General features: G+C 41.5%; 2 protein-coding genes across 7 annotated transcripts; both read left to right on the top strand.

Moving 5' to 3' along the window:
• The first annotated feature begins 165 nt into the window (after window positions 1-165).
• Window positions 166-8,618, top strand: LOC109485930 (bromodomain-containing protein 8-like). Of its 6 annotated transcripts, none has more exons than XM_019789631.1 (13): window positions 166-201; window positions 529-668; window positions 1,332-1,526; window positions 2,338-2,455; window positions 2,823-2,960; window positions 3,682-3,827; window positions 4,240-4,468; window positions 4,601-4,653; window positions 4,819-5,036; window positions 5,510-5,662; window positions 5,847-6,024; window positions 7,412-7,498; window positions 7,907-8,618. In XM_019789631.1, exons 2-13 carry the CDS (start codon window positions 549-551, stop codon window positions 7,979-7,981), a joined length of 1,710 nt encoding a protein of 569 aa, XP_019645190.1. In that variant the 5' UTR covers window positions 166-201; window positions 529-548; the 3' UTR covers window positions 7,982-8,618. The 6 variants fall into 6 exon arrangements, with proteins under 6 accessions (XP_019645190.1, XP_019645189.1, XP_019645188.1 ...); XM_019789630.1 differs by having other exon boundaries at window positions 167-201; window positions 2,275-2,455; window positions 7,430-7,498; XM_019789629.1 differs by having other exon boundaries at window positions 167-201; window positions 2,275-2,455.
• A 2,572-nt stretch (window positions 8,619-11,190) lies between these two features.
• Window positions 11,191-25,232, top strand: LOC109485938. The gene is made up of 23 exons (XM_019789641.1): window positions 11,191-11,385; window positions 11,717-11,868; window positions 12,145-12,261; window positions 12,473-12,680; window positions 13,401-13,552; window positions 13,944-14,038; window positions 16,510-16,660; window positions 17,419-17,531; window positions 17,669-17,801; window positions 18,000-18,128; window positions 18,955-19,074; window positions 19,737-19,915; window positions 20,074-20,269; window positions 20,575-20,796; window positions 21,011-21,196; window positions 21,448-21,572; window positions 21,865-21,909; window positions 22,184-22,293; window positions 22,596-22,672; window positions 23,042-23,277; window positions 23,590-23,809; window positions 24,142-24,301; window positions 24,475-25,232. Exons 6-23 carry the CDS (start codon window positions 14,012-14,014, stop codon window positions 24,842-24,844), a joined length of 2,799 nt encoding a protein of 932 aa, XP_019645200.1. The 5' UTR covers window positions 11,191-11,385; window positions 11,717-11,868; window positions 12,145-12,261; window positions 12,473-12,680; window positions 13,401-13,552; window positions 13,944-14,011; the 3' UTR covers window positions 24,845-25,232.
• Window positions 25,233-25,301: the final 69 nt, after the last annotated feature.

Genomic DNA, 25,301 nt, shown 5'->3' with positions numbered 1-25,301 from the left:
CATGTAATTTATTCCATTTACCTATCAAGACTACATGTCAGAAATATGTTTTTGCCACCTCAACATTCATTTTTGTGAAAGAGAAATAGCTCTGTAGATCTACTGATGGAAATTTGTATTATTGTATAACAAAGTCTCGTACCTTTCCTTCACTCTTATATCTGTAAGGACACTTACATCAACCTTCAGAATTCCCAACTGGTATGTCTTACTTTTCTTTCTTCTCTTTCTTTTCCTTTTCTCCTTTTGCATGATGGTTAGAAAATATAGACCATTGTCTATTTAAATGGGTATACAATGTTGTGTGTCTGTATACAAGTATGCATATACATTGTATGTGTATTGTATAAATTTTGTGGCCATGTATGGGTTATAAAAAAAAGAATACATGGGGAAGAAATGATTTAGACAAAAGTAAAATGGAGGTAAGTCTGAAAGGTTGAGTTATTTTCCAGTCCAGGTATGCAGAAAGGTAGTTCAAGCCCTGATAAGGAGGGTAGGCTCACTACATGTACCTCCTTTTTTAAGGACAAAAGGGTAAAAGGCCAATGCATCAGATCAGACAGCAGGCCCCGCAGCACCTACCACATCTCCAGCTGCCAGCTGCAGCCTCCAGCTCTGCAGCTGCGCAGGAACGGCCAGCAGATGCTGCACCTGAAACTGTTGAGGTCAGTATATGTATGTTGTGTAACTAACAATGGGTTCAAAAGTCATTTCCTATGGCAGTACATGGCAATCAACATTGCTGAATAATTGGTTGACAATCTATGCATGAGATGCAGTCAGTAGTATCTACATTCTAAGGCAGGCAAACAACATGTTTCTCCATCATTCCAGTAGCACAGAACATTTACATGATTTATGTTTTAAAATTACTGAATAGATACAGAATGAGTGTCAAAGAACAAATGAATGCACCATGTTCTGTTACCATGCACATGTTTTTTTCAGGACTCTCAGTTGATACTCATGGTGTGTTTGGTGTCAACTAATACTTGGTGCTTATTGGTATAATAGATGCTTCCTTAGCTAGGCCTAACTTCTTATAATTCATCTTACAGTATGTTTGCAGTATGCTCTTCAAAACACCTTACAAGTATCAAAGTTATTCTGATCATGAAGTGTATATATAAGGTTGAGTTGTATGCTACAATTGACAAAACTAACATTCATGTATGCCTACTGACCTTCCAAAGGCTGCTTCACACATTAAGCACCAAGTCTTTCATTGTGCGCCTGATTTAATTAGGTTTTTGGCTGGCATTTCTTCATGCTCATTCATTCATTCATTCTATTCTTTTCCTTTGCATGTACCACCTTCTGCCACATAGGGAGAACCTCCCACTGCCCCCCTCCCATCGCCCCTCCCCTCTCCAAACCTGCCCCCGCAACAGCAAGATGCCGTCCAGACGCCCACCAAAACAACGTCGTACCAGAAACAGCCACCTCCGTCGCCACTTCTTTCGTCCCTCCTGAAAACGAAACACCAAGAGCTGGCGCAGCAGGGTCTGACCCAAGCCCCCCTGGTCAGTCTGTCTCAGCGTCCCGTATCTTTTATTGTTTTCCATGATTTAACCCTACAGCACATTTACTCCCTGCTACACCTTCTTGCCTTAGCTCATGTTGCAGCTGTCTTGTTCTAACAGTTATGTGATCTTCTCCTTTACATCTCTACACCTTCTGTTGTACAGGTTGAAATTGTGGTACTATGAAAGGTCTTACAATGGGAATGGTGAAAATAGTTAACAATTTGTAGGTCCAGCCCTTGTAACAGTGAGTGAGCGAGTGAGTGAGTGATTGAGCAAATGAACTAATCAGAGAAAACAAAGAATTGTAAGGACATTGTAACCTTCCTGTCTAAGGTTCATTGTGTCTTTCTCTGTGAGAATAACACAAACTTTTTTTTCTTCCTTCTGAAAAATCTTTTTGGTACAAATGAATCATTCAGTTCATGACTGACTGACCCAAAGCATTGTGATAGACCTAAGCATCATTCTGTTTTTGACAATGTCATACTTTATAATGTATTTGGATTTGAGGTATGTCCTGTATCAAGTACGGACGATGATAGTAAAGTTTACTTGACAAAGTGCTTACATGTACATGTAGCTTTTCATGCCTAAGGTCCTGCCTCAATTTATTTATCTATCTTGGATCCATATGGGTAGTGCCTCCAATGGAGCTCATGACAGGTAGTCAAAATACAGTTATGGTTATTAAGAGGTAATATAATGTAATATATTTCATCTAAGATATCTCACATTTCACCCACAGGAGCATGACCATTCTTCCGTGCCACAGCCTCTCCCCCCACTTACCATTCCACCTACTTCCCAGCATTCCATGCTGGAAGGGTCAGGGGTCATGCCAGCCCCCCTGCAGAGCCCAGCAGCTGCGGTGGGACAGAGCCAGGTGTCTCCAGCTGCTACAGCTGTGCCAAGCTCACCTTCTGCAGGTGCACATATTGTGTTTTTTTCAGCAAAAAGCATATAAACATTTGTACATTTTTACATAATGAAATACCATATTCAATGATTCATAATGTTGTAGATTAATTGCCTCTGTTAAATAACAGCTAACCTTGTAGAATTCAACTTTAGACTCTTCCCTTCTACACTAAGACTTACTACATTGTTATTCACATTTTTTTATTGTAGCCATTTGACATGTAGTTATATAATTGATCCTAACCTGCTAGATTCCCTCAATTTAGTATACTCTATCTTTGCATGGATAGATTTTTTAACATAGACTCTGCCAGACTGTCTTTCCTGCAATCATCACTGACTGAGTCTGAGTTGGGTTCCATGTTCACCCTACAGGGGCTCCCACCCTCTCCAGATTACTTAATAAGACTGCTCCTGCTGCTGCACATCATCAGAAAAGCAGCCAGCCTCCTTTACCCTCTCCCAACCCCCTCTCCCCCCCTCCTCAGTCGCCTTCTCATGGGCATCCCCAAGGTAGGGAGTGGTCTCTCATCATTCTAACATAGTGACTAGGCTGAGGTAAAAATGTTGTGTTTCCGGCTCCCCCCAAAACCCATCAAAAACTCAAGCCTTTTGGGGGGTCAACTGCTGACATCTGAATTCCAAACCACTATTTCACGCATTTTCAGAAGAAAATTGTTATTGAGAATATCTTGTCAGATAATACATGTATTTGTCCCTTCTGCACATTGTTAAGCAAATGGTGGGACGAGACCTAGAGACAGCCCTGGTCCTGATACGTATGACCTTTTTTCATAGTTAAACTATTTTTGTATCACTTCAGCCAAAATCTGGAAAAAAGGGAATTTGTACCTATCCTACATCCCTAGAATCCTGGAACTGAAATTGGAAACACAGCATTTTTTTCCTAGGCCCTACTCATAGTGTACTTTTCTTCACTTGTAGATGTAATGTAGAGTACAAACTGTGCATCTGTTTCCCCTCCTATCAAATAGTAATAACAAGTAAACCATTTGCTGATAATAAACATACATTGTAGCCTTCTGACCAAACACAAACACAGCTTTTACACTGATAAGACATTAACAGTCATCTAGCAGGTACATACATTACTGTCTACAATTGTATAGACACTGTACTGATTAGGGACAAAACTCACCACTAGAGCTTCGGAGATTAAGCTCATTAGTTTAACATGTACAAAGTTTCTGTTCTGTAATCTTTCCAAATTTAGAGATGGTCTCGAACCTTCAAAGCACCGCCAGCCAACCGGTGCATGTGATGACCAAGACACCGCCTGCCACCAGACAGCAAACCCCTGCAGTGTCCAGCCCACCACCAGCACCTGTAACAGCACAGCAGCAACCTAAAGTCAAACAGGTAAACTCTACTATGCAGTATACATGACTGTACATGTACATGTTCTATGTAGTTGTTCCATAATAAATAAATTGATGGATGTATATTATTAATTAAGGTTGAACTGTAATTGCCAACACAAAACAAGATTAGACCAACCCAACTTTCCACTTTCAACTTAGGTTACCCATCCCTTGAAAAAGACCTTGAGTTGGCTAGTCAAAATCTTTAAGTCCAATTCTTTTTTTGTTGGCAATTATAAGTCAACTATGAGTCAGAATGACTTCTACCAACATTGGTGAACATTCAAGCTAAGATAGAGGTATATGTACATAAATTACACTCAGTCTGTTGGAAGTCAGGCTGAAAAAGATCAAGTGATTGCATGGACGTTGCATATGCACCAAACGTACAACGTTCTATTTTTTTTCAGGAGCCAGTGCCTGAGCCCCAGCCGACCAGCCAAACCTCTTCCAGTGTTCCGTCTGCCACACCCACCCCCTCAACTCCTCAGATCAAGGAAGAAGCTAGACAAGTTGTCCAGGAGGAGGTTGTCCGGGTGAAAGAAGAGCCAGTGTCCCAGATTGAAGCCACTCCCACAGCCAAAGTGGATGAAGTCAAGGAAACACCCAGAAGTGCGGTAAAAAGGAAGGGCCAGAGAGGTCAGTGCTTACTAACTTATTTTGAAAAAGCACCAAATAACCAATAACTGCCAGAAGTATGAAATCTCTGATTTTGTTAGTAAGTTTACATGATCATACTTCATAGATTTCCTTTGACATGTGTTTATACAGGTCGACCCAGAGGATCCCGAAGGGGCACACGATCTCGAGCAAGGCAAGAACCAGTAAGGGCTCTCTTTTGCCTACTTGGTCTAGACTTTTGCCTACTTGGTCTCATTTAGTAACAACTACAATGTAGTTTGGTAAGGTAAAGAAAAAGTTGAGGACCTACATACTACATTTAAACCTATTCCTCTGGATAGATGTTGTAATTGTTCCATGTTCCACAGGATGAAGGTGACCGGGAAGGAGACCCAGTGGAGGGGAGTGACACAGGCGACCCTGGGAAGGAGGACACGCGGAGTGAGGTGGAGTACTCGGAGAGTGAGGATGGCCGTCCTCAGGACAGTGATGATAACTCCAGCATCAGTGCTGCAGGACCTCATCCACTGGCAGCATCTTTCCAGTCTGACTCTCTCCCCAGCAGCCCTGCATCTTTCTCACAATGGTATCTGACATGTACCTCTATCCTCTGTCTACTGTGTGTACTGTAGATAAGATAGTGAACCTTTCTTTGGCTTTCTTTTGTGGTAGGAGGAAAAGGGTGGTTTTAAACTAGTGGTTGAAACAATTCTGAAGTACAGTATTCAAACAGTAAGACATATATGCATAGTCATGAATTTGAAAGGTCACAGTGTACCTTTCAATAATTACCTTTGGAGTCTGATAAGTGCAAAATGCAAGACACATGCCATAACATGGTCTCCTGCTGGATGATTGTATGGTTCATTTAACATACATGCTAAAGCCTTATGGTATACTTACGTATGTTTTGTAGCATTTGCTTCAACTCTACCACTATTATCTTAGCTTAGGAAATAGAATTACAGGGAAATGAACCACCGTTGTTGTTTCATTCACATCTTTACATGAATAAGACATGAATATTTCACATGTTGGTGTCTTCCGGTCTGGTTGCAGTAGTGATGATCAGGAGACGCTGAAAGCAGAGCGGGCCTGGCGGAAGGCTATCATGATGGTGTGGAGAGCTGCCGCCTCACACAAGTATGCCAACGTATTCCTCCACCCTGTAACAGATGACCAGGCACCGGGATATCACAGCATTGTGTTCAGGTGGGGAGGCAGAACATCAGTATTGGTAGTAACTTGTGTCATTTTGCATGGGGAGACAGGCAAGTCAACCCCCTCAAGTCAATGCATTATAGTGCAATGGAGCAACTGTCCTGATGTTATAATTTTTCTCATGTGCATACGTTTATATGAGTGTTGTTATTAAATCCTTGTTGTTACAAAATAGGCCAATGGATTTGTCGACGATCAAGAAAAACATTGAGACTGGTTTGATCCGCACCACAGCAGAATTCCAGAGGGACATCATGCTGATGTTCCAAAATGCCATCATGTATAACAACTCGGACCACGATGTCTACCACATGGCTGTGGAGATGCAGAGGGACGTCATGCAGCAAATCCAGGTAGGTTGAACTGTAGTAGTCAACATCTCTTACAACAGGTAGGTACATTCCAGGTAAGGCCACACCAATATAATGTCTTGGTTCTCGGATATGCCTACTTCATTGTTTTTTCTGTCCCCCAAATGCCCATATTTTGGCAACAATGAACAGTTGAAAAAAGTCCTTGTATTGATAGTTCTTACAGTTTTTTTACATTTATCAATGCATTGAGTTATAAAAAGTTAAAGATTTACTGTTTGAAATCTAAACAAGTCTAGCATGTTGACTTGGTTTCCTGCAAGAATCTGTGGACCAACAAATCAAATTGGTATGGCTTAAATTGAGGTCTGACTTACTCATTTGTGAGCCATCTGTAGCCATTTTGTAATCAATGCAAATAGTTACCCAAGAGAAACACAATTAATGTTTTGATAGTGTAGATTTTGAAAGTTCTCTAAAGCTTTCTTTACAGCTGATAACATTTATCCCAGGCAATGCTATTTTATCCAGAATGAACAAGATGGCTACAGGTGTTTCCATGTTTAGACCATGTTGCAGTCTTTATTTATGACATTACAACAAGATATACAATTGATACCTGCTACATGTATGCTATAAATCCCAGTAGTATTTAGACAGGGGCTTCTACACACAGAATGCTTTGGCTGTGGTAGGCAGTAAGTGAATTAACTACAATACTACAAGTTACAGATGCTAACATTGTCATAACTTATTGCCAGGCAAGCCATAATGAGTGGTAGGGGGCCAGTACCCATGGCCTTAACACAAACATGTAGGTAGTAGCTACCTCTCAAGTTTGTTAGGTGTAATCATACCATCTGAACTCAAAACAGTCATTAAGTTGTTAGTGGACTAAGTCTTGTAGAACTCTATTGTTATGTTGTGTGTATTACATAGTAATTTACCATAGAACATGGTGTCCTCTTGTGTGGTGTGAATTTTCTCTCTTTCCTGTCAGCTTGGTACATCAATATTTGTAATATAGCCAGCATCACACAGCAGGAAAAATAGTTTGTCTGAGAAGTGTGCCATCTCTACATGACATTATCAGCAGCAATTCGACTCAATCACTTCAGGAATTTTTTTGATTGGCTGATGTTCACAGAGCCTGTTTAATGTGATAGGGTAGATTTTTAGGCTGTAAAATTTGACCCTCCCATGGTTTTGAAATTTGAGACCTTCAGGTGGTAACAAATTCAGCTAGTGTCATGCTGGCTTAAACATGGGCACAAGTCTGGTTTGGGATGCATGATGGTGATGAAGCATGGAAAATAAATTGGTTTTGGTGAAGTATAGGTTTCTAATGAGAATGTGGGGACATTATTTGCTATGGTGTGCTCTTCTTTCTCACTGACTCTGTCCTCTTCCTACATTCAAACAACATAAGCAATTCTTGGCCACTCAGCTCATGGTGCAGACGGCAGACACTGGGAAGACCCAGCTGAGACTGAGAGAGACCACACGCAGACCAGAGGTCAGACACTTCTGTTGTGTGATATTACTTGATACAAGCATCTGCTATCTTTCCTCAGTGACTAATAAAGAATGAGTCTGAAGTGTAAGCTATGTAACATGCATATCTAAATTGATGCATAACTTGCAAACGAGAAAAATGCAGGTAACTCCTGTTGAAACTGTTTTACCGCAGGATCTACTATGATTGTGTTCAGGGGACTTCTGTTGTTTTTTTTGTACAGGCAAAAGCTTTATGGACATTTCAAGGAAGGAATATGTCTCGGTAACCTGAATAATCAAGTACAAATAATTCCCTCAGAGCATTCAATCTGTATCAGCTAACATGCAAACCTTGAAATAAACCAGTATACTGAGCTCTTATTCCCACCCACTATCTTCAATAACCAGTTTGTTAACTTCTTTACAGGACCAACAGAGACGAGGGTCTTCTGAAGAGGGCGGTCCTGGGAAGAAAAGACGCAGGGCTGATGACTTAACCTAATGAACATTCCCTTACTCTTACATGTAGCTTATCGGCCATTTCAGGCAAGTGTGTGATCACTTGTAGAATGGATCAACTTCTGTGTATATCAGAATATACTAACATATAGTAAGTAACACAGTGTTATTTGCTTACATCAAACAATGGTGCCAGTGTGCTCAAGTATGTTCATCTATCTGTATCAGTATAACCAGTATAACCACCCTTCGACGCAACTCGTATGTAAAAAAAGTACATGGAGAATACAACTGTAGGTGTAATTAAGACTGGATGATAGTACACAGATTTCCTATATCTTGATTAGATCCAGGATTGTTTGGTGGCAATTTTGATTAGTTTATCTTAACATGGATGCATTTGTTTGGGGCCAAAATTTTCTCATTACTAGTAAGATATGTAATGGATATTGGCAAATGCTATTACAAAAAAATGTACATGTACATCATAGTGTCACCCTTTGTCGGGTAACATCTGCCAAACTGTTGATTCTTGATATCAACATTCTAGTTTGATAATAAGGTGAACTTTCAGTATTTGTCTGTGAAAAAGAAGAAGAAGAACTGTGAAAAAGATATGCAGATGATTGATACAGTGCATGCATTATTGCCATTAAAACTTACCTGACTGTGCTCTTTAATTCATCTCCCAAAGTAAATTTCCTGGAGGTTTGTGAGCTTGAAGGCCACAAAAACCCAAAGGTGTTTGTGGACAGCCTATAATATTTGTGGTGTGCTAATAGTTTAAAATAACAGTGGCTAAGGATGAACAGTGACAAGAGCAGACAAGTATCAGACATAAGACCACAGCAAGTCATTTTTATGGACAACGTCAGCACACATTAATTTTTACCTGATTTGGGGGAAAAACAAGAAATTTTAATTTGTTGTCTGACAGTGGTCAACATGCCAAGCATGGTATGGGCAAAGATGTCTTGCTATGCCAAAACGTGGATGGCAGATGAATAGAGGAGATGACAAGGCTTTGATTTATGTTGTCCTTTACTTTGATGCAGAGAAGTATTTTATTCCTTTTATATGTGATGGTGGTGTATATGTGGTGTTCCAACTGAATCAAAACCATTTGTACAATGATTGAAAACTTATTTTTCTGTTTCAGTGACAAATGGATGTTGTAACAGTTGGCAGTAAAACGTAGCACAATATAGCTATCATTTCTTGTTTTAAGAAGGTTTATGATGTCAAAATTTGGAAATTTAGGAATCTTGTTGGGGTTTTTTTTTTGCCCGCCTTGTTTTTTTCCCGCCATATCGCATTGCATTTGGAGTCTGTGGTGGATGTCATCCATAAAATTTACTTGATGTGGCCAAAGGATAGACTTCAATCTTGGATATAACAAGCTTTATGAGATCAGCTTTGAGACGCCATCTGTCAACTTGACGATGTGCAGGTGACACGTATAAATGTGCCTAAACCTTGTATGCCGTAAATGATTGAAAACATTTTGAAAGGACCCCTCTGTGTGAACTTAGCTATAAGCGCAGATGTTTACCTGCAGACTGGTTCACCTTTGTTTAATTTTTAATAGGCTAAGGGCGCGGCCACATTAGTCGTACAATTACAAACTGACGACATATTCTTGGAATAGTCGAGGGTACTAGTACCATGTATATCGTACAATATTCCGCTATGCCGTTACCGAAAAGGTAAAAATAGATTGTTGTCGGAGGTTGATTCTGTCACATCATCATCACAGTCTCCATGAAAATTCTACCTCATGAAAACCCTACGAGGAAGGAGACCGCGCCCAAGGCATAATATCAATGAGTTCAGCCAAGCGATTTCAGTCAATAGAACATTGTTATTTGTTGCTCTTGACAGCCCTATTGCCACGTGTCCATCAGTCAATGCTGACAGTTGGGCGTGTTGTTTAACGTGTCAGACCTGGATCATAGTCATAACCACCCAGATCTCTACCAAGAACGGACAGAAGGCTAATCACACCTAACATTAGGCAGAAATGCAGTCCGGTGACTTCTCGTAGATCCGTAAAGCGCCTTGATTTCCACCATAGTGAGCACAAAGGGTTCTGGTATAAGAGGTTAACTAAACGGATGGCACTGTTTATATCTAACCCAAACGGTAAGTACTTCGTTTTGTGTTATGTATAGCCCTCCCTTTCGTTGACGACACAACCGTTTTCAAACGCACATCGTACAGGCTTTGAATTATTTTGTAACTTCAATGGCTAAATTCTTCTCGCAAAAATCTACAGGAAAATTGTTCAGTGCTTGTATGACTAACAGGACCATTTTAGCGTAATTTAGGTGTCACATCCACAGAGCCCCATTACGTGGTTTTGTTAGCTGTCAGGAAGTTAAGTTGCACTGGACTGGAGTTATAAAACTACACAAGATACAAACATTTACAGATACCGTACGAGTCTCCGACGATATTTGTAAAAGTTTAACCTCTCTGAAGTCTACATGCACACGACTTGTATGCCAGTTGTGAGGTAGCTACGCAACCAGTCGCCGAGTATATTTAGAAGAGGTCTGTAAAGTTGCAACATTAAAGGGACATTGACTTTGCACCAATGAGCCATTCTCAAATTATACCATCAGCTACTAAAACGCCTTATCAACAAACAGTTTACATCCAATAATATATATTGTCCTTGATTAATTATTTATGGAGAAAGCGATAGTGAATGATGAAAATCCATTGAAATGGAATCATTATCACGCCATACTCAGATGAAACATGTACGTGCAAGTAAAGTACTTGTAATAATGTACTCTCTTATAAATATTTTAGTCCTCATGAATTTGTGGTATGGATATACGATCAGAAGATCGAAGAATCGAGTTACGACGTTAGTCATTTCTTTCTTCTCCAGTCATGTGCGGACAGGTCTGCGGTGTGTGGACTGTGTCTGTCCTTATCTTTATGTTACATCCATCAACGGAAGGTGAGGTCAATTTGTATGTACTGCCGTATATACATGTAGTTACTTTTAGTACGACCTTGTATTGTTTTCGGCGGCGCTGCTGGTTTAGGGGTGCGGGCTGTATGTATCTCGTTCTCAGCATCAAGCATTGGAAGTGCATGAGTAGGTTGAGATTGGATTTTGTCGTACTGTATTAGTACTGTTTTGGGGTGCGTTTCGTGGCTTAGATATCTTCTACAGACTCAAAAACTGTGCCCTTGTAGCTACGAGTCCATCTTGCGGTTCGACCCTGACTTATACGTCAGGGGCGTTTAGCTCGCCGAACTTTCCGCATAACTACGACAGCGACCTGCGGTGCAACTGGACAATCGCTATCGGTGTGCCGGTGTCGTCAGTAGTGCTGACCTTCGACACCTTTAAACTGGAGTATGAGCCCAACTGTGAGTACGACTACGTGGAAGTGTGGGAGAGGCGTCTGGAGGAGGAACATCTACTGGGTACTGTATTGTAGTGTCTCTTATAGATAATATTATCTGTCATATAATGATTTTTTCACTTTGGAGGGAGCGATCTGGAGGCAAGCGATGGGCAGAATAGAGAAGAAAGCAGTGGTTGCCGCATCGTCAACAGATGGGAGCGACAATCATGATTATGATGATGATGATGAAATATCTTTAAGTCTATGCCACTGGTACAAAAATTATGAATCAAAGACGATTCAGATGACCGAAAATTTAACATGGATACTAATTTGATTGAGAAACTACAAAATGCGTTTCGTCATGTTATTAGTTTAGAATTAGGAGCTTTTATACGATCTCTACACAGGAAGGTTTTGCGGGAACAATGAAACCCAAGACAACTTTCCCCCGGCACAAGTCCGCTCCGAGTCCCGCCAGTTTACAGTCATGTTACCGCAGTGACGCATGGGTGACGTCAGGTGGCTTTCAATGCCAGTTATGTCAGCAATGCAAGCGGGGGTAGGCACAACTACTTGTTCCTTACATTAATATGTAATCAGAACAGGCTTTTTACCTTCGTGTTGGCCTAATGGACAAGTAGTTTGAGAGTTTTGAAGTAGCTGGTTCCGATTGGCCATTTTCTATATATAGAACTATTCTTTTCCTTGGTTCTAATTGGTCTATCTTCTCAGTCAAACATTCTTGTCCTTGGTCCTGACTGGCTATCATCTCAATCTGACATTCTTGCCATAGCGTGTGACAGGGACATAAGTGCTGTAACTCTGTGTGTTCCAGATGTGACATGTGATCAGTATGAGTTTCGCTGTTCAGACGGTTCAGAATGCGTCCCCATAGTTCTGTCCTGTAACGGCCGCAAGGACTGCTGGGACGGTAGTGACGAAAGCGGCTGTGGTAAGTTTAACATTTTTTGATCGCCTCCTCGTTTATAGTATCGCGACGAATGCAAAACATCAAGTTTTCAATCTAGAAGATAGAAGCATCGACATTTAGATCCCGAAATGTGAGTATACTGCTGTTGATACTAGCAGATATTAGGGAATGGCCTTAAATATCATTGATTTCATGATCAAGTTACGACTCAAATTAACCTTTTGTTTTTTAGAGTGCCAGACTATCCCGGACGCACACAGTTTCTGCAAAGGTGAAATAACGTACGATCGCACGACTAGCAGAAACCTCCTGGGCTCAAATATCCCACCGCAGGTTTTGGAAGGCATTATTCACCACATACAAGCCCAGGCGGGGACGTGTCATCCCGATGCCTCTGCGTTCATATGCACCCTCTTGGCGCCAAAGTGCGAGAACAACAGGTGATGGTTTGTCATCTGCGAAAGTAAAGAAATCGCAATCTGCAGTTCCAAATGGTTCAGCCAATGATAGCATGGCAATCTGCACTTCGACCAATGCGAGCGTGACTACGGCCGTGTTTATGTGAAGTCACCCAAACCGCGATTAGGGTAACTCACATTCGTCACATCTGGTCTTTAAAAGGAATGTGTGGCACGTTCTCGGCTCGGTGTGATTCTCCGAAACTACATTCATTGTTGTTGATGAAAACACGCTAGGTAGCGTGTCATTATTGTCAGAGGTCAACGACCTGGTTGCTCGTGCCCCCCTCCCAGCGTGTCTCGGCCGAAAGCCGACGTAGTCCCGCCAGAGGCGGTGAAGTTCGTCCTAGAACGGACACATTATTTGGCCATTACTGCTCTTTAAGTTGCTGATACGTAAAATTTGGTATTGCATATAAATAAAGACATATCACCCCGTAATCCATGACCAAGTGAAGTCACATTGAAATCACATTGCGTTCAGACGCAAATCGCGATGCGGGAAAACCGATTCGAAACCACCTCTAGAAGTGGCTTGGGATCGAGGCGCTTTCATTGTGATTTGGAGCGTTCAGATGGAGCCACGTGCACTTGAAACCGGCTTCGGGGTAAACCACATGTAAAGCGCCTTGGGTGACTTCACATAAACACGGCCAAAGTTGACGTTTTGGTACATTTTGTCCTAGTTTGTTTAATTTTCAGAACGCGGCCTCCGTGCTACTCGTGGTGTCAGGAAGTGCAGGAGGCTATTCTTCTCCCAAACTGCGCAGCCCGAGAGTGGTTCTCCCAACTTCAGTTCCCGTCTTGCGATACGTTTCCTCACGAAGACTGCTACAATGTTGAGGAACGCCAAAGTAAGTCCATTCTTTCAATATTGAACTCTCATCTTAAATAACATGATCCGTACATTGTGGAGTGCTGTCGTGATTTAAACGTAAGGTCCTGGTCACGTACGTCGTGCGTGGTACGATTGGAAACTGGGGGCATTTTTGTGTGTTGTGACAGTTCTGCATGTGTTTTAGCCTGCTTGGTAAGTGTATGACGCCCTACGGCGAATTTGACCACACCGTAACCGGTACCGACATGTCCTTATACGATTTAAATATCCCCTGCCTGCTAAATTCTGATTCAGGCCACTCATCGAGGTGTAGATAAACCTAGACTTATATGTCTATTGATTTTCAGACGCTATATTCGAAGTTGTTCAACACGGCGAATTGTGTGTGAAATTTCCTTGCACTTTAGGTTGCTTTTACGGCAGAGGACAGAATTACAGGGGAACTCAAGGCGTCACTGAGTCTGGACAGCAGTGTATGGAATGGCAAAGCGCACTACCGTTTGTAAGTTGTATTTTCAGCATGTAAGGTTAATCGGAAAGGAAGTTTGAGGATTGACAGGAACCGAACTATTTATTCATTTATTTAGAAACTCGTGCCCGAAGGTTAACTTTAAGGTAACACACCACTAGTACGAGGGGTGTTCAAAAAGTTCTCGGCCTCACCTAGAAAACGTCATGGCAGTGAAATTTTTCTCACACTATTTTTAATATAGTCCTCTCTAACTACAATACACTTAGTCCAGTGATGTTCCAGTTTTGTTTTCCCCTTGTGGAATAAGGTTGCATCCGGACCCCCCAGATTGGCCTCTACCGCATAGATGACGTCATCATTACCATCAAAACGATAACCACGTAAGTGGAACTTGAGTTTAGGAAACAGGTAGAAGTCCAAGGGTGCTAGGTCAGGTGAATTGGAAGGGTGGGGTTAGACTGCAAACCCAAATTCGTTTGCTGCTGGCACTGACCCCTGTGCTGTGTGGACAGATGCATTGTCAGCACGCCAGCTCGGAGCTTTCCTCTCCTTTTCTCTTTGATCGTTGTCCTCAAATGTCGTAATTCTGTTTAATAGTACTCTCCATTGATGCGTTAACCCCTTCGCAGGTAGTCAATCATGATTACTTCCTTACTGTCCCAGAAAAACAGAGGCAAAAACCCTGTAAACGGACGAAAGTCGCTAAAACTTCTTTGGGGGGCCGGGAAAAATTACTTTATTCCATTGTTTGCTCTGCTGATTTGATTCGGGGTGAAAGTGGTGAACCCAGCTCATCTTGGGTTACAAATGTTTTGTAGAAAATTAGCATGCATTGGACTGAATTCGTTCCTTGAAATGTCCCGCCTGTTTAACTTCTGATGTTCAGAAAACATTCGAGGCACCCACCATGCAGACAGTTTGTTCATCCCCAGGATGTTCGACAAAACATTGTGAACTGAGCCAAAACAAAGGCCAAAGACTCTGCTACATGTTGGACAGTCTCACATCTGCCATTCACTACCCATGTGATCAATGGCCTCAAATGGATTGTCCGTGGTGCTGATTTGTGGCATCCTGACCTATGTTCATCTTTTGTGCTCTCCTTGCCGCGCTTTTAGCTAGCAACCCACTTCTTTATAGTTTAATAAGAAGGGGAGTCATCACCAAGTGTCTTGACCATGTCTTCATGGATTTCCTTAGGAGACATCCCTTTTTATCGATACACTTGATCACAGCACACGGTGCTGTTGCGGCCATTTTGTGATTTTGCCCTCACCCACCCCATTTTCACGGGGCGTCACGTGCTAATTAATGAATATAAAAATTTGAATTTTTGTGTGCAGTGATGTAAGACGTCATAGTATACAGCTATATTAAAGAATAGGAGTTTGACCTTTATTTTCTAGGTTGGGCCGAGAACTTTTTGAACACCCCTCGTATATAAATAGTTTGTAGATCTATTTGATGTTTTTTTTTGAAGCAGTGGCTGATGAATAGTTTTTAGAGATGTGGTTTATTACCTCCATGAAAAATGGAGGTATTGTTTTTGGCGTGTCTGTCTGTATGTATGTATGTATGTATGTATGTCTGTCTGTGTGTCTGTCTGTCTGTGTTTCCGCAACTTTGTGGTCAGCATAACTTCAGAACGCCTTTATGGATTATGATGATATTTGGTATGTTGGTAAGTCTTAGGAAGACAAACGTCAAGGTCAAATATGGGCCTCCTGGTGGATGACCTTGGTACTGCAGCAGAACTTCCGGTTTTTGTATCTTTTGTCCTGAACATGCTATGGTCTTGATGTTTTGGTGAAAGATTGCTTTTCCTGTGAGGAGTAAGTGGTGTGAGTTTGGTCCCCCTAGCAGCTTGTTCTGGAACTGCAGGGCACTTTCTGGCGAAATGTTTAAAAGCCAATAAGTCAAGATAGGAACAACATATTTTCATAATTTTTGGTGTGTAGGTAGCTGACAGAGAGATGTACATGATTAAATGCAAATTATGCAAATGAGGACTTTATTTGCATAATTAATGAGGAAATTCTATAATTACAGTGTTTTACATTATACTACTTTCATACATGTAATGTATGTAACCTATGGCAGGCAGAACATCAACAGATACTAATTATGCAAATGATGACCTAATTTGCATAATTTATGCAAAAATTCTATGATTTCTTAATGGTGAATTATGGGAATGTCATACTTGGGACATCTGTAAGTTAATCAAAAGTTCACATACATCACAATGCATATATCATGTTAATGCGGAGGTAATTTGCATAATTAAAGAGGAAATTTACATTTACATATCAAGCCCATATTTCATGGAGGTATGAAATCTCGGAATTCTTGTTTGAGTCTTGTAGAGATGTTTTCGTTTTTTAAAAACTTTTCTAAACGGACAGCCAACTATTCACTCTAAAAGGAATCCCATGAGAAACTTCCCTTGGATTGTGATGGTACGTCTGTCAAAAATATCTAACAATGTGATTTCTGTGCAGGACACGTCCATAGAGAGTGCAATCCGTCCCTACAACCTGGAGAAAAACTACTGCAGAAATCCTTACAACTCCGACAGACCCTGGTGCTATGTTTTAAAAGATACCTTTGTGGACGTCACCTCAAAGTTTTGCAACATATCTACCTGCGAAGGTTTGTTTGTTTGTTTGTTTATTCGATCTCCATTAGATTTACATGAAATCTATTCTTCCTGGAGTCGCAAAATTACAATAAAACAAATGTACAGAACAGAACAAAACAAATGTACATGAAAGTAAAACCAACATAACAAAAGGTGTGAGTCTTAATAAAAAAAATAACATAACGCACACAACATTAACTGAAAACTGAACTTAAGTGAACGGGGAGAGGTCAGAGGTCATGGATGATTAATGTAACAAAAACTGTTACAAAAAGAGGTTGCAAAACTGCAAACCATAAACAGTAGTAAATCACAAGTGGGTGCAGAACTGCAAATCATAATAACGATAAGTAAATAACAAAGTGGATGCAGAACTGCAAATCATAATAACAATAAGTAAATAACAAAGTGAATGCAGAACTGCAAATCATAATAACAATAAGTAAATAACAAATTGGATGCGAAGGTACGTTTATCTCGAAGCTACAATTTTTATACCAGAACGACAGTATGTGTTTTGGTTAAGTAGGGTCGAAACATGCGTGGATACTCATAATCTCCAAGCAGATCTTTTGCTGGGGGCAAGACAGTATCAAATTGGCCAGTCTGTACTCATTTTCCCACCTCGACCCCCACCAAAAGATCTGCTTGGAGATTAGAATACTCATAGTTTCTGTGTGAGTTGTCCGTCATCTGTATGAACTACCAGACCATTTACAAATATACACAACTTAATACACGTATCTTGTCTTTTTAAATGTCATCAAAGGAGATCACCTGTTCAACTGTGGAGTCAAGTATACAAACACCAGTGGGTGGTTTGCCAGCCCAGGTTTCCCCCAGGCGTACGGCATAGCGATGCAGTGCAAGTGGGAAATAACTGTGAGTAAGGTTCACAGACAAGTCTGTATGGCAGCCATTTGGGAATACATTTATATGTAACTATTTTATCATGTATTCTATTCTATCCTAGGTATGTTGATCCTTTTAATCGATTTTGTACATTATGTATGTTATAGGTGGCCCAGACGTATATGATTGAGATATCATTCACCGACTTTGACCTCCAGCCTGGCTCTGACGGCGGATGTCTGTACGACAAGGTAGAGATGTTTGATGGAGATTGGCCTGACGGGAGCTTCACCTCCTTAGGCAAGTGTTGCGGCAAATCTTGACTTTCTTATTTTGTATAGTCTACATCTTATAGTAGGTTGCAGCAACAGGTAGACGTGTATTTACATGATCAGTTTGATAGTCAACTATCACTAAATGATGGTCGATCAACAGGTAAAAGGAAAGAGCTGGGGAAAGCAAGTGTTCTTGTCATAACCTCTCTCCTTTTTGCTCCAGGAGTGTTTTGTGGTAGTGCTACGCCACCAACCAAACGAACAAGAAGTTATATCCTCACTGTGAAGATGTCTACAGATTATGTGAATAATTCGCGAGGTTTCAATGCCTCCTATGTATCTCTTACTCGAGGTAATATGGCAAATTCAATAATTGTTTGATTTGATTATATGGATGACATCCGCGCGCGCGCGCATGAATTTTCGGCCGTTTCAAAAAAAAAAAGTTTTCAACCATACTGTAAATCGTACAAAACAGTTGCAAAATGAGCAAAAATATACCGTAAGTTACAAAAAAAACATACCAATGTCGTAGAATGCCAAAATCAAACGAAAAAAGACGAAATTGTAAACAAATGAACTTGAAGACTAGATCATTCGCCAAACCATATTCTGTCCCATTTGTTCAACCCTCATGACCACGTAGATTTCATAATGAAAACAACTTTTTTTTTTCAAAACTTTTTTTTTTTATTCGCACGCGCGCATCAATTTTGGGGTTCCCGGAGGATGTCATCCATATAATCAAATCAACATGGCCTTACGTACAACCCCTGTATATTTTTGGCGACGCCTCAGGAGCCATGAGCCTTATAGTATAGTATGAAACCAGTCCACAAAATTCTAGAAATTATACAGGAATTTCTTTAATGCCCACTGCTGGAATAACTTGTAGGCATTGTAGCTTAAGTGATAAATGACATAGTTTATGCATATTATGCAAATAAGTATAAAGTTTCTATTGTCAGCCTTCTTTCATATACCAAGCCGCAGTATTTAGCCCGAAGGATTTTCTGAGCATTCTCTAGTGTCAACGACGAAAGGTAGTGGATGATACCTGGAACGTCTGTCCGTTTCCGAAATAATATCCAATTGCTGTAATGACGCGTTTGTTTGGCGATATTTATAGCCCAGCAATCCGTTCTGGCTGACCAACATTTTATTACGTCATTTGACAGAACCAGTAGGGTGTGCAGAAGGGACCTGGCTGTGTGCGGACCGAGCCAGCTGCGTTTTGGTCAATCTTCTTTGTGACGGCAACCCTGACTGCTGGGACAGAAGCGATGAACAAAACTGTGGTGAGTATATTCTCTTTGCATGGTGGCCCATGTAAATGTTGTCTCTGCACTTATGATAGATTCTTTGCTGTGCTGCCGTAGTACGTACAGCTGGGATGCCCTATAAAATTAACTACATCCCAGGGGACTGGGTATAAGATGCATACATTTGCTAGCCTGGATGTCGGCCTCTTTAGCTTTAGAATTAGTACACTCTCTTGGCAAGAAAAACTGGACCAACACATTCTACGACATCACATAAAAAACGGACATCTGCCTCTGATTGGATGACCTCATACTACGCTTTGGCCAATCAGTGCAGCGGGCCTGTTCACGTTTTGAACAGATATTGAAATGACAGATTGATAGAATGTGTACTGCTTCAGTCTTTTGGTCAGGAAGGCGACCGAAATAGCGTACTAAAGCTTAAAAAAAGGGCGGGAATCCAGGCCATATACACTTGCATGGCCATATACATGGAAATACTCTGTCAGTATCACTTCAACAGGCACCGTAAGTTTCAGACTGAACACTCATTATGCAAAGCCTCATATCTTATTATTAAGTTAACGTTACTTTTTAGATCACAGATAATTCATACATGAATAAAATCGACGGTTTAGGAACCATACTGAATGCAGACAATAGACTTGACTGCCACGACTTTGTTTGATTTCTCACAGAGTGCCACCAGATCCCGAAAGAAGTTATATTTTGCCCGCCGAGTAATATGCAGCCTTGGCCAACAATATTCCCCAACCTGTACAACCATCAAAATGTTACAGAGGTGTTACAATCAAGGCAATTAAGACAGATATTTGATGATGCTTCGGCGTTAACAAAATACCCCTGTCACCTACAGGTACGTACGCAATAAAAAAGAGTTAAGATGGCATTTTTGGTAGTCAATTTTTATTCATGATAAGGAATAACACAATTTGTCAAAAATGGATAACACAATTGATGCCACTGTAGAAAAGAAAATAGCGACGCTCACACCGGCTTTTGTCTGTTCTCCAGGGCTGGTTCTACACATGCTACAGCTTCTTCCCGGTTTGTTCCGCCAGACGGCGCGTGCCCCCCTGCCGTTCATGGTGCATAGAGATCCGCGATAGGTGTCAGGAGGATATAAGTGCCGAGCTGCTGGAGCTAGTACCCTGTAACGACCTGCCTTCTGAAAACTGCTGGGAGGGAACTGACTTGACGGAGGCTAAAGGTACATCCTGTTATTGCAGACGTGTTTGGAAACATACGTCGTACTTAGGTTTCCACCCATCTGTTAGCAGTAGCTATAGTGTTTCAGTCAGTAGTTACTAGTGCTGCATTTTTCAGTCTTAGCCTCTTAGGCAACAGCAAGCATCAACATACGCACATGATAATTACGTGTATGTCATTAATGGTCCATTTTGAAAATGAAGGCATATCGTTTTTTTTCACGCTCTCCTATCAATACATTTGGAATCTAGAGGGATGTTACATAAAATGCTGTGGTCTTACTACCGTTTTTCCTTGCTTTGCCAGAGTGTTACTACGGCAGTGGTCAAAACTACAGAGGAAGCATAACCGACACAGTCAAAGGTAAACCCTGCATCGGATGGGAAAGTAGGACGTACGAACTAGACAAGTACCCGTGGGCGAACCTGGAGCAGAACTACTGCCGTAACCCTGACGGAGCGGAGCGGCCGTGGTGTTACGTGGGAGAAGATGGTGAATGGGACTACTGCAACATCGAACCTTGTAGTGGTAAGATAAATATTCTGACTTTTATTCTTGGGATATAGATAGTCGTCTACGCGTCGCACAATATTCAGCTGCCTTAGATCTTTGTTGGCGGTTGGTTCTGTCACTGCCTGCATGAAATGTCTACATCAAAATCTCACAACAACTTATCTATGCATATGACGAATGTGACCATGCCATATGGTAATTACTGTCTCATTATCCGTTGTTCCATGAGGTCGTGTTTGTCCTGACCGTGGCGTCCCCCGGAGAGTCATCCCCCTGCACCAGGCCAAGGCCTACTACTGGCCGGGAGAGAAGGTGTCCTACAGCTGCGAGGACGGCTTCACTCTGGTGGGGCCGGCCATTTCGGAGTGTCAAAGAGATGCCAAGTGGGACCCCGAAGAAGTGCCGACTTGTATAGGTTGTACAACTTTTATTGCTTAAACTGATTAAACATTAATACACAACGAAAGTCACGTAGACACATACAACCAAACAAGCGGAAACAAATTAACTGAAAAATGTAAGGAAGGTCTGGAAAAACTGAATATTACTTTATTGTTTAACAAGTTAAAACAGAAAACAGATCCAGACAAATTAGTTTATTTTTTTTGGAAAACGACAGGATACTTTCCAGTCGTTTCTAACGTTACGTTTATACTATCGTTCCAGTTGACGAGAGAACGCTGCTTCTGGGTGAAAAACTGAACAGAACCCTGTACAACCCCAACCTCCGCCCGAATAGCGACAAAGTTATCATTACGGTGGAGGGCCTTGTCAGCAGTATTGTCAATGTCGTGAGTCAAACATTTATTTTACTCAGAAGTATTGGTTTGGCTGTCAGAGCTGTGTGTCTGTGTTGTCCGGACAGATTTAGAGTAGGTTGACCGCACGTAGGTGGGGAGATTAACAGGCAGAATGACAGGTCAAATGTCAGACCTAATACTGTCTAGAGGTCTGAAATCCACGACTTCTTGTTTACATCAAGATGTCTCTTGGTGCCGATGATAGTCAAACATGTAAGTTTTGTTTCCAAATCTCTTATATTGAAATACATATAATCTGTCATGTTTTTGACGGTTTCTACAGGACGAAACAATACCGTCCATCACCACGGACACCAGCTTTTACTTGGTAAGGGTTTGGAATTTTTAAGTACCTAACAAATGGATGTTAAAGTGATTTGGCTGTATATGCGTCCCTCTGTGTGTCATATTTCTCCAGGGTTCATATTGAAATTTATTTGGTTTAGTAATCGAATCATAGATAATGTATTACATGAAGGTAAATTGCACAACCATGTGAGTGTATTTTTTCTAATATCGATCTTTTGGTTAAATTGTTGTCATTCTGAAATCGTCTTTTTTTGTTTGTTTGTGTAATGATATCGTACTGCTAATTGTACTAGCATTGGAACGACCCTCGGCTAGACTGGGAGCCGTCATCCTATGGCGACCTGCAGCGTATAGAGTTCCCCGCCAACAATGTATGGAGACCGAGTATCCAGCTGTTGAGGAAGTACGTAAAAACAGTGCACTGTGTTTAGTGGAACTTATGTTTTAGATGGTTGCTGGACTATCTTTATTTATTTTTCCATGGGATTTTTTTACAGGTTATTTATCACATACATGATGTTGTTTGGTCGATGAAGGTTAGACATCCAGGTAATACGATACACCAAAAAGCAGTTACTCAAGCAACTGGATATGATTTTCAAAATCATATCCAGTTGCTTGAGTAACTGCTTTTTGGTGTATGATGTTGTTTGGTACAATTGTTGAGAATTATTGATATGTTGTTTTTATTCTGTTTCATTGAAGTGCCAATCCTGACTTCCGAGGTTTTCCTGACGTTAACGTGGCCATCAAAGAGGACGGAGAGATTACGTGGACATTAGGTGAGAACACTGGGGTGTTTGTTATTGGAACAGCTCAGTCTATGATGAATGCATCACACTCAGTTGTATAGAAAAGACTTTTACAACAGCTTTGGAGACAGATACAGTAACGACGATGCAACATCCGACTCAGTTCGTAGAAACGGACCACGTGGACGAGATTTGGTATTACCTAAGATCGAAAACAAGGCGCTTCATTACAGCATAATGGTTAGATTTGAAGTGTTGTATGTTACTTCATTCAGAAGATCCCTGTATTATGTGTATGTACAAGCGTACTAAGTTATCATTTTGGTGACTACACGTTAACGTATTAAGAAGCCAGAGTGCACCTTTGTAAACAATACATTTCTACCTGTTTTTACTCAGAAAATCTGGTGGTGACTACGTGTGATCTCAACCAATACTTCTTCCCATTTGACAATATGACGTGCCCGGTGTGTGTGCACGTGGGAGGAAAGTTCACGTCTGGTGACGAGCAGGGTGACGAGATTCGCTGCCGAGAAGAGAACTCTACCGAGGGTGTGATGAACTGCAGCGTTTCCCAGGCGGTACAGGGAGGAGAATGGGTTGTATTGGTCAATATGGAAGCCAGAGACAACCAGGTAAAAGCTGAGTTCATCATTTTGATATCCCAAGCCCGTTTATCAGTACATTGTAGTATGTTACCTCGGAGAATGTCGTCGGGTGGGAGTAAGTGGGTGTATGCGGAGGCAATCAGGAAGTGGTGTGATACGTACATTAACGTAAACACTTCCTGGAGGTCCGTGTAGGTCTACGTCATGAAACCCCCAAATACTTCCCGGCTTCTAGAATTTCCAATTTCTTGTTGCACTTTTGGAATCAATTCATCTTTCAATTTCTAAACAAAAGGATTTAAGTAAACACTCATACTTCTACACTGTGCATCCATGAAGGCTTGTCTGATGTTGCACCTCCGGAGGAAGCCGACCTATCACTTGTGTACGACCGTCACACCGTTCATTGTCCTGTCGCTGCTGATGTGCGTCACGTTCTTCATCCCTCCGGACAGCGGAGATCGGCTCGGGTACGGCATGACCATCCTCCTGTCCATGTTCGTCAACCTCGTGGTCATCACAGACTTCCTACCGCGGTCCGGGAACATCCCGTTCATCGGTAAGTGCCGAAAGGTCGTACCATAGTCCTGATTCTCAGAGATTGAACCTAATAAGGGATGATATCTAATGAATATTGATACTCTCTGGTACGGAAGTATTGTTTTGGTCGCTATGTTATGGGCCCGTCTGTCTGTTTGTCTGAATCCTGTTCCTTTACGAGCTTTTCAAGAAGTGTTATAATACCCGATTAAGTGACATCATTCATCCCATATCCTATAGTTACCAAAACAGTTCGCGCAGCTCTGTGAACTTGAGGGTCGAGCTCTTATCCAAAGTAACATGACCTCCCGGGAGTCTGAAATCTATGATATCTTGTTTACTTTGTTGCAGGTATCGTGAATATAGTAGCCATCGTCATGATGAGTTTCTTCATGCTGGTGACGACTTGGGTGGTGAGGCTGTCCCGTAGAGAGACGGAGATGTCTCAGTGTACCAAAGTCTTCTTCCTGGCGGGCTGCGCACGCCTAGTGCTGCTCGGCGATATGAGAAGGTCCGTACGTGTCTGTATACTAAGTATTATATGCATAGGCAGATATTGATTTATTGATAGATCGATTACAATAGAGGTATGGTTAGATATATCAGATATAAACACAAACAATGTGTAAGTACCCCTTGTTGTCCTTACTCATTTTAGTTATTGTTTCGATCATTGTCCTACAGGGCTTCAGAAGAGGACAAGTCGTCCAACATGGATGGGGTCACTTTGATCAACAGCAGAGTGGTTCCTGAATCGGACCGGCTGGACGACGGCGAAGCACCTGGCGGCAGTCCTGAAGCCGACGTTGTCACCGTGTTGAAAGGCCTGCAGGCCGTCATGAAAAGCAACCAGCAGAGTCTGGAGGCCCTGAGAGAGAGCTTGGAAGGCTGGAAGAAAGGCGGACCGGGCTCCGATGATCGTGAGGCAGGAGAGAGCGACTGGGAGCGGCTGGCTCACGTCCTGGATCGACTTTGTTTGATCTTTTACCTCGGTGGGCTTATCGCCTCCGTACCCATTATCTTTTACTATGGGAACGGCCGCATAGTAATCTAGAGAATGACACTACATTTGTATGTTAACGTTTGAGAAAGGAATGATACATTTTTTGTTCTAACGAGGTAAATTTGATGTGATTATGGGTCGTGCATATTGGAGGGGACAAATACGTGGGTACTTTGCGCAAATAAAGCAATGTGACAGTCATAGAATGGGGAACACTTAACATGTGGTTACAGGCTTTGTGTAAGTTCGTAACATGTTGTGAACTTGTGATAATGATATTGTTATGCCTAATCATACATGTGTAGCACACAGGTTCTCAGTATATAGCATGCAAAAATTTGTGTGTAAGTATATAATGATATATAACAATGTGATATACATGTAATGGTAAAACATCTAGTCAACAGGAATGCGACTGGCCAATTAAATTGATGTTACATTTTCGAGTTGAATGCTGTAGAACTACTTGTGAATATATATTAAATGCGAATGCTAGAGGCAATCTTTG

The sequence above is a fragment of the Branchiostoma belcheri genome, unplaced genomic scaffold (genome assembly GCF_001625305.1).
Source record: "Branchiostoma belcheri isolate BF01 breed outbred unplaced genomic scaffold, Haploidv18h27 scaffold79, whole genome shotgun sequence".
In the NCBI taxonomy this organism is placed as follows: domain Eukaryota; kingdom Metazoa; phylum Chordata; class Leptocardii; order Amphioxiformes; family Branchiostomatidae; genus Branchiostoma; species Branchiostoma belcheri.
This window is presented reverse-complemented; position numbering and strand designations above follow the sequence as displayed.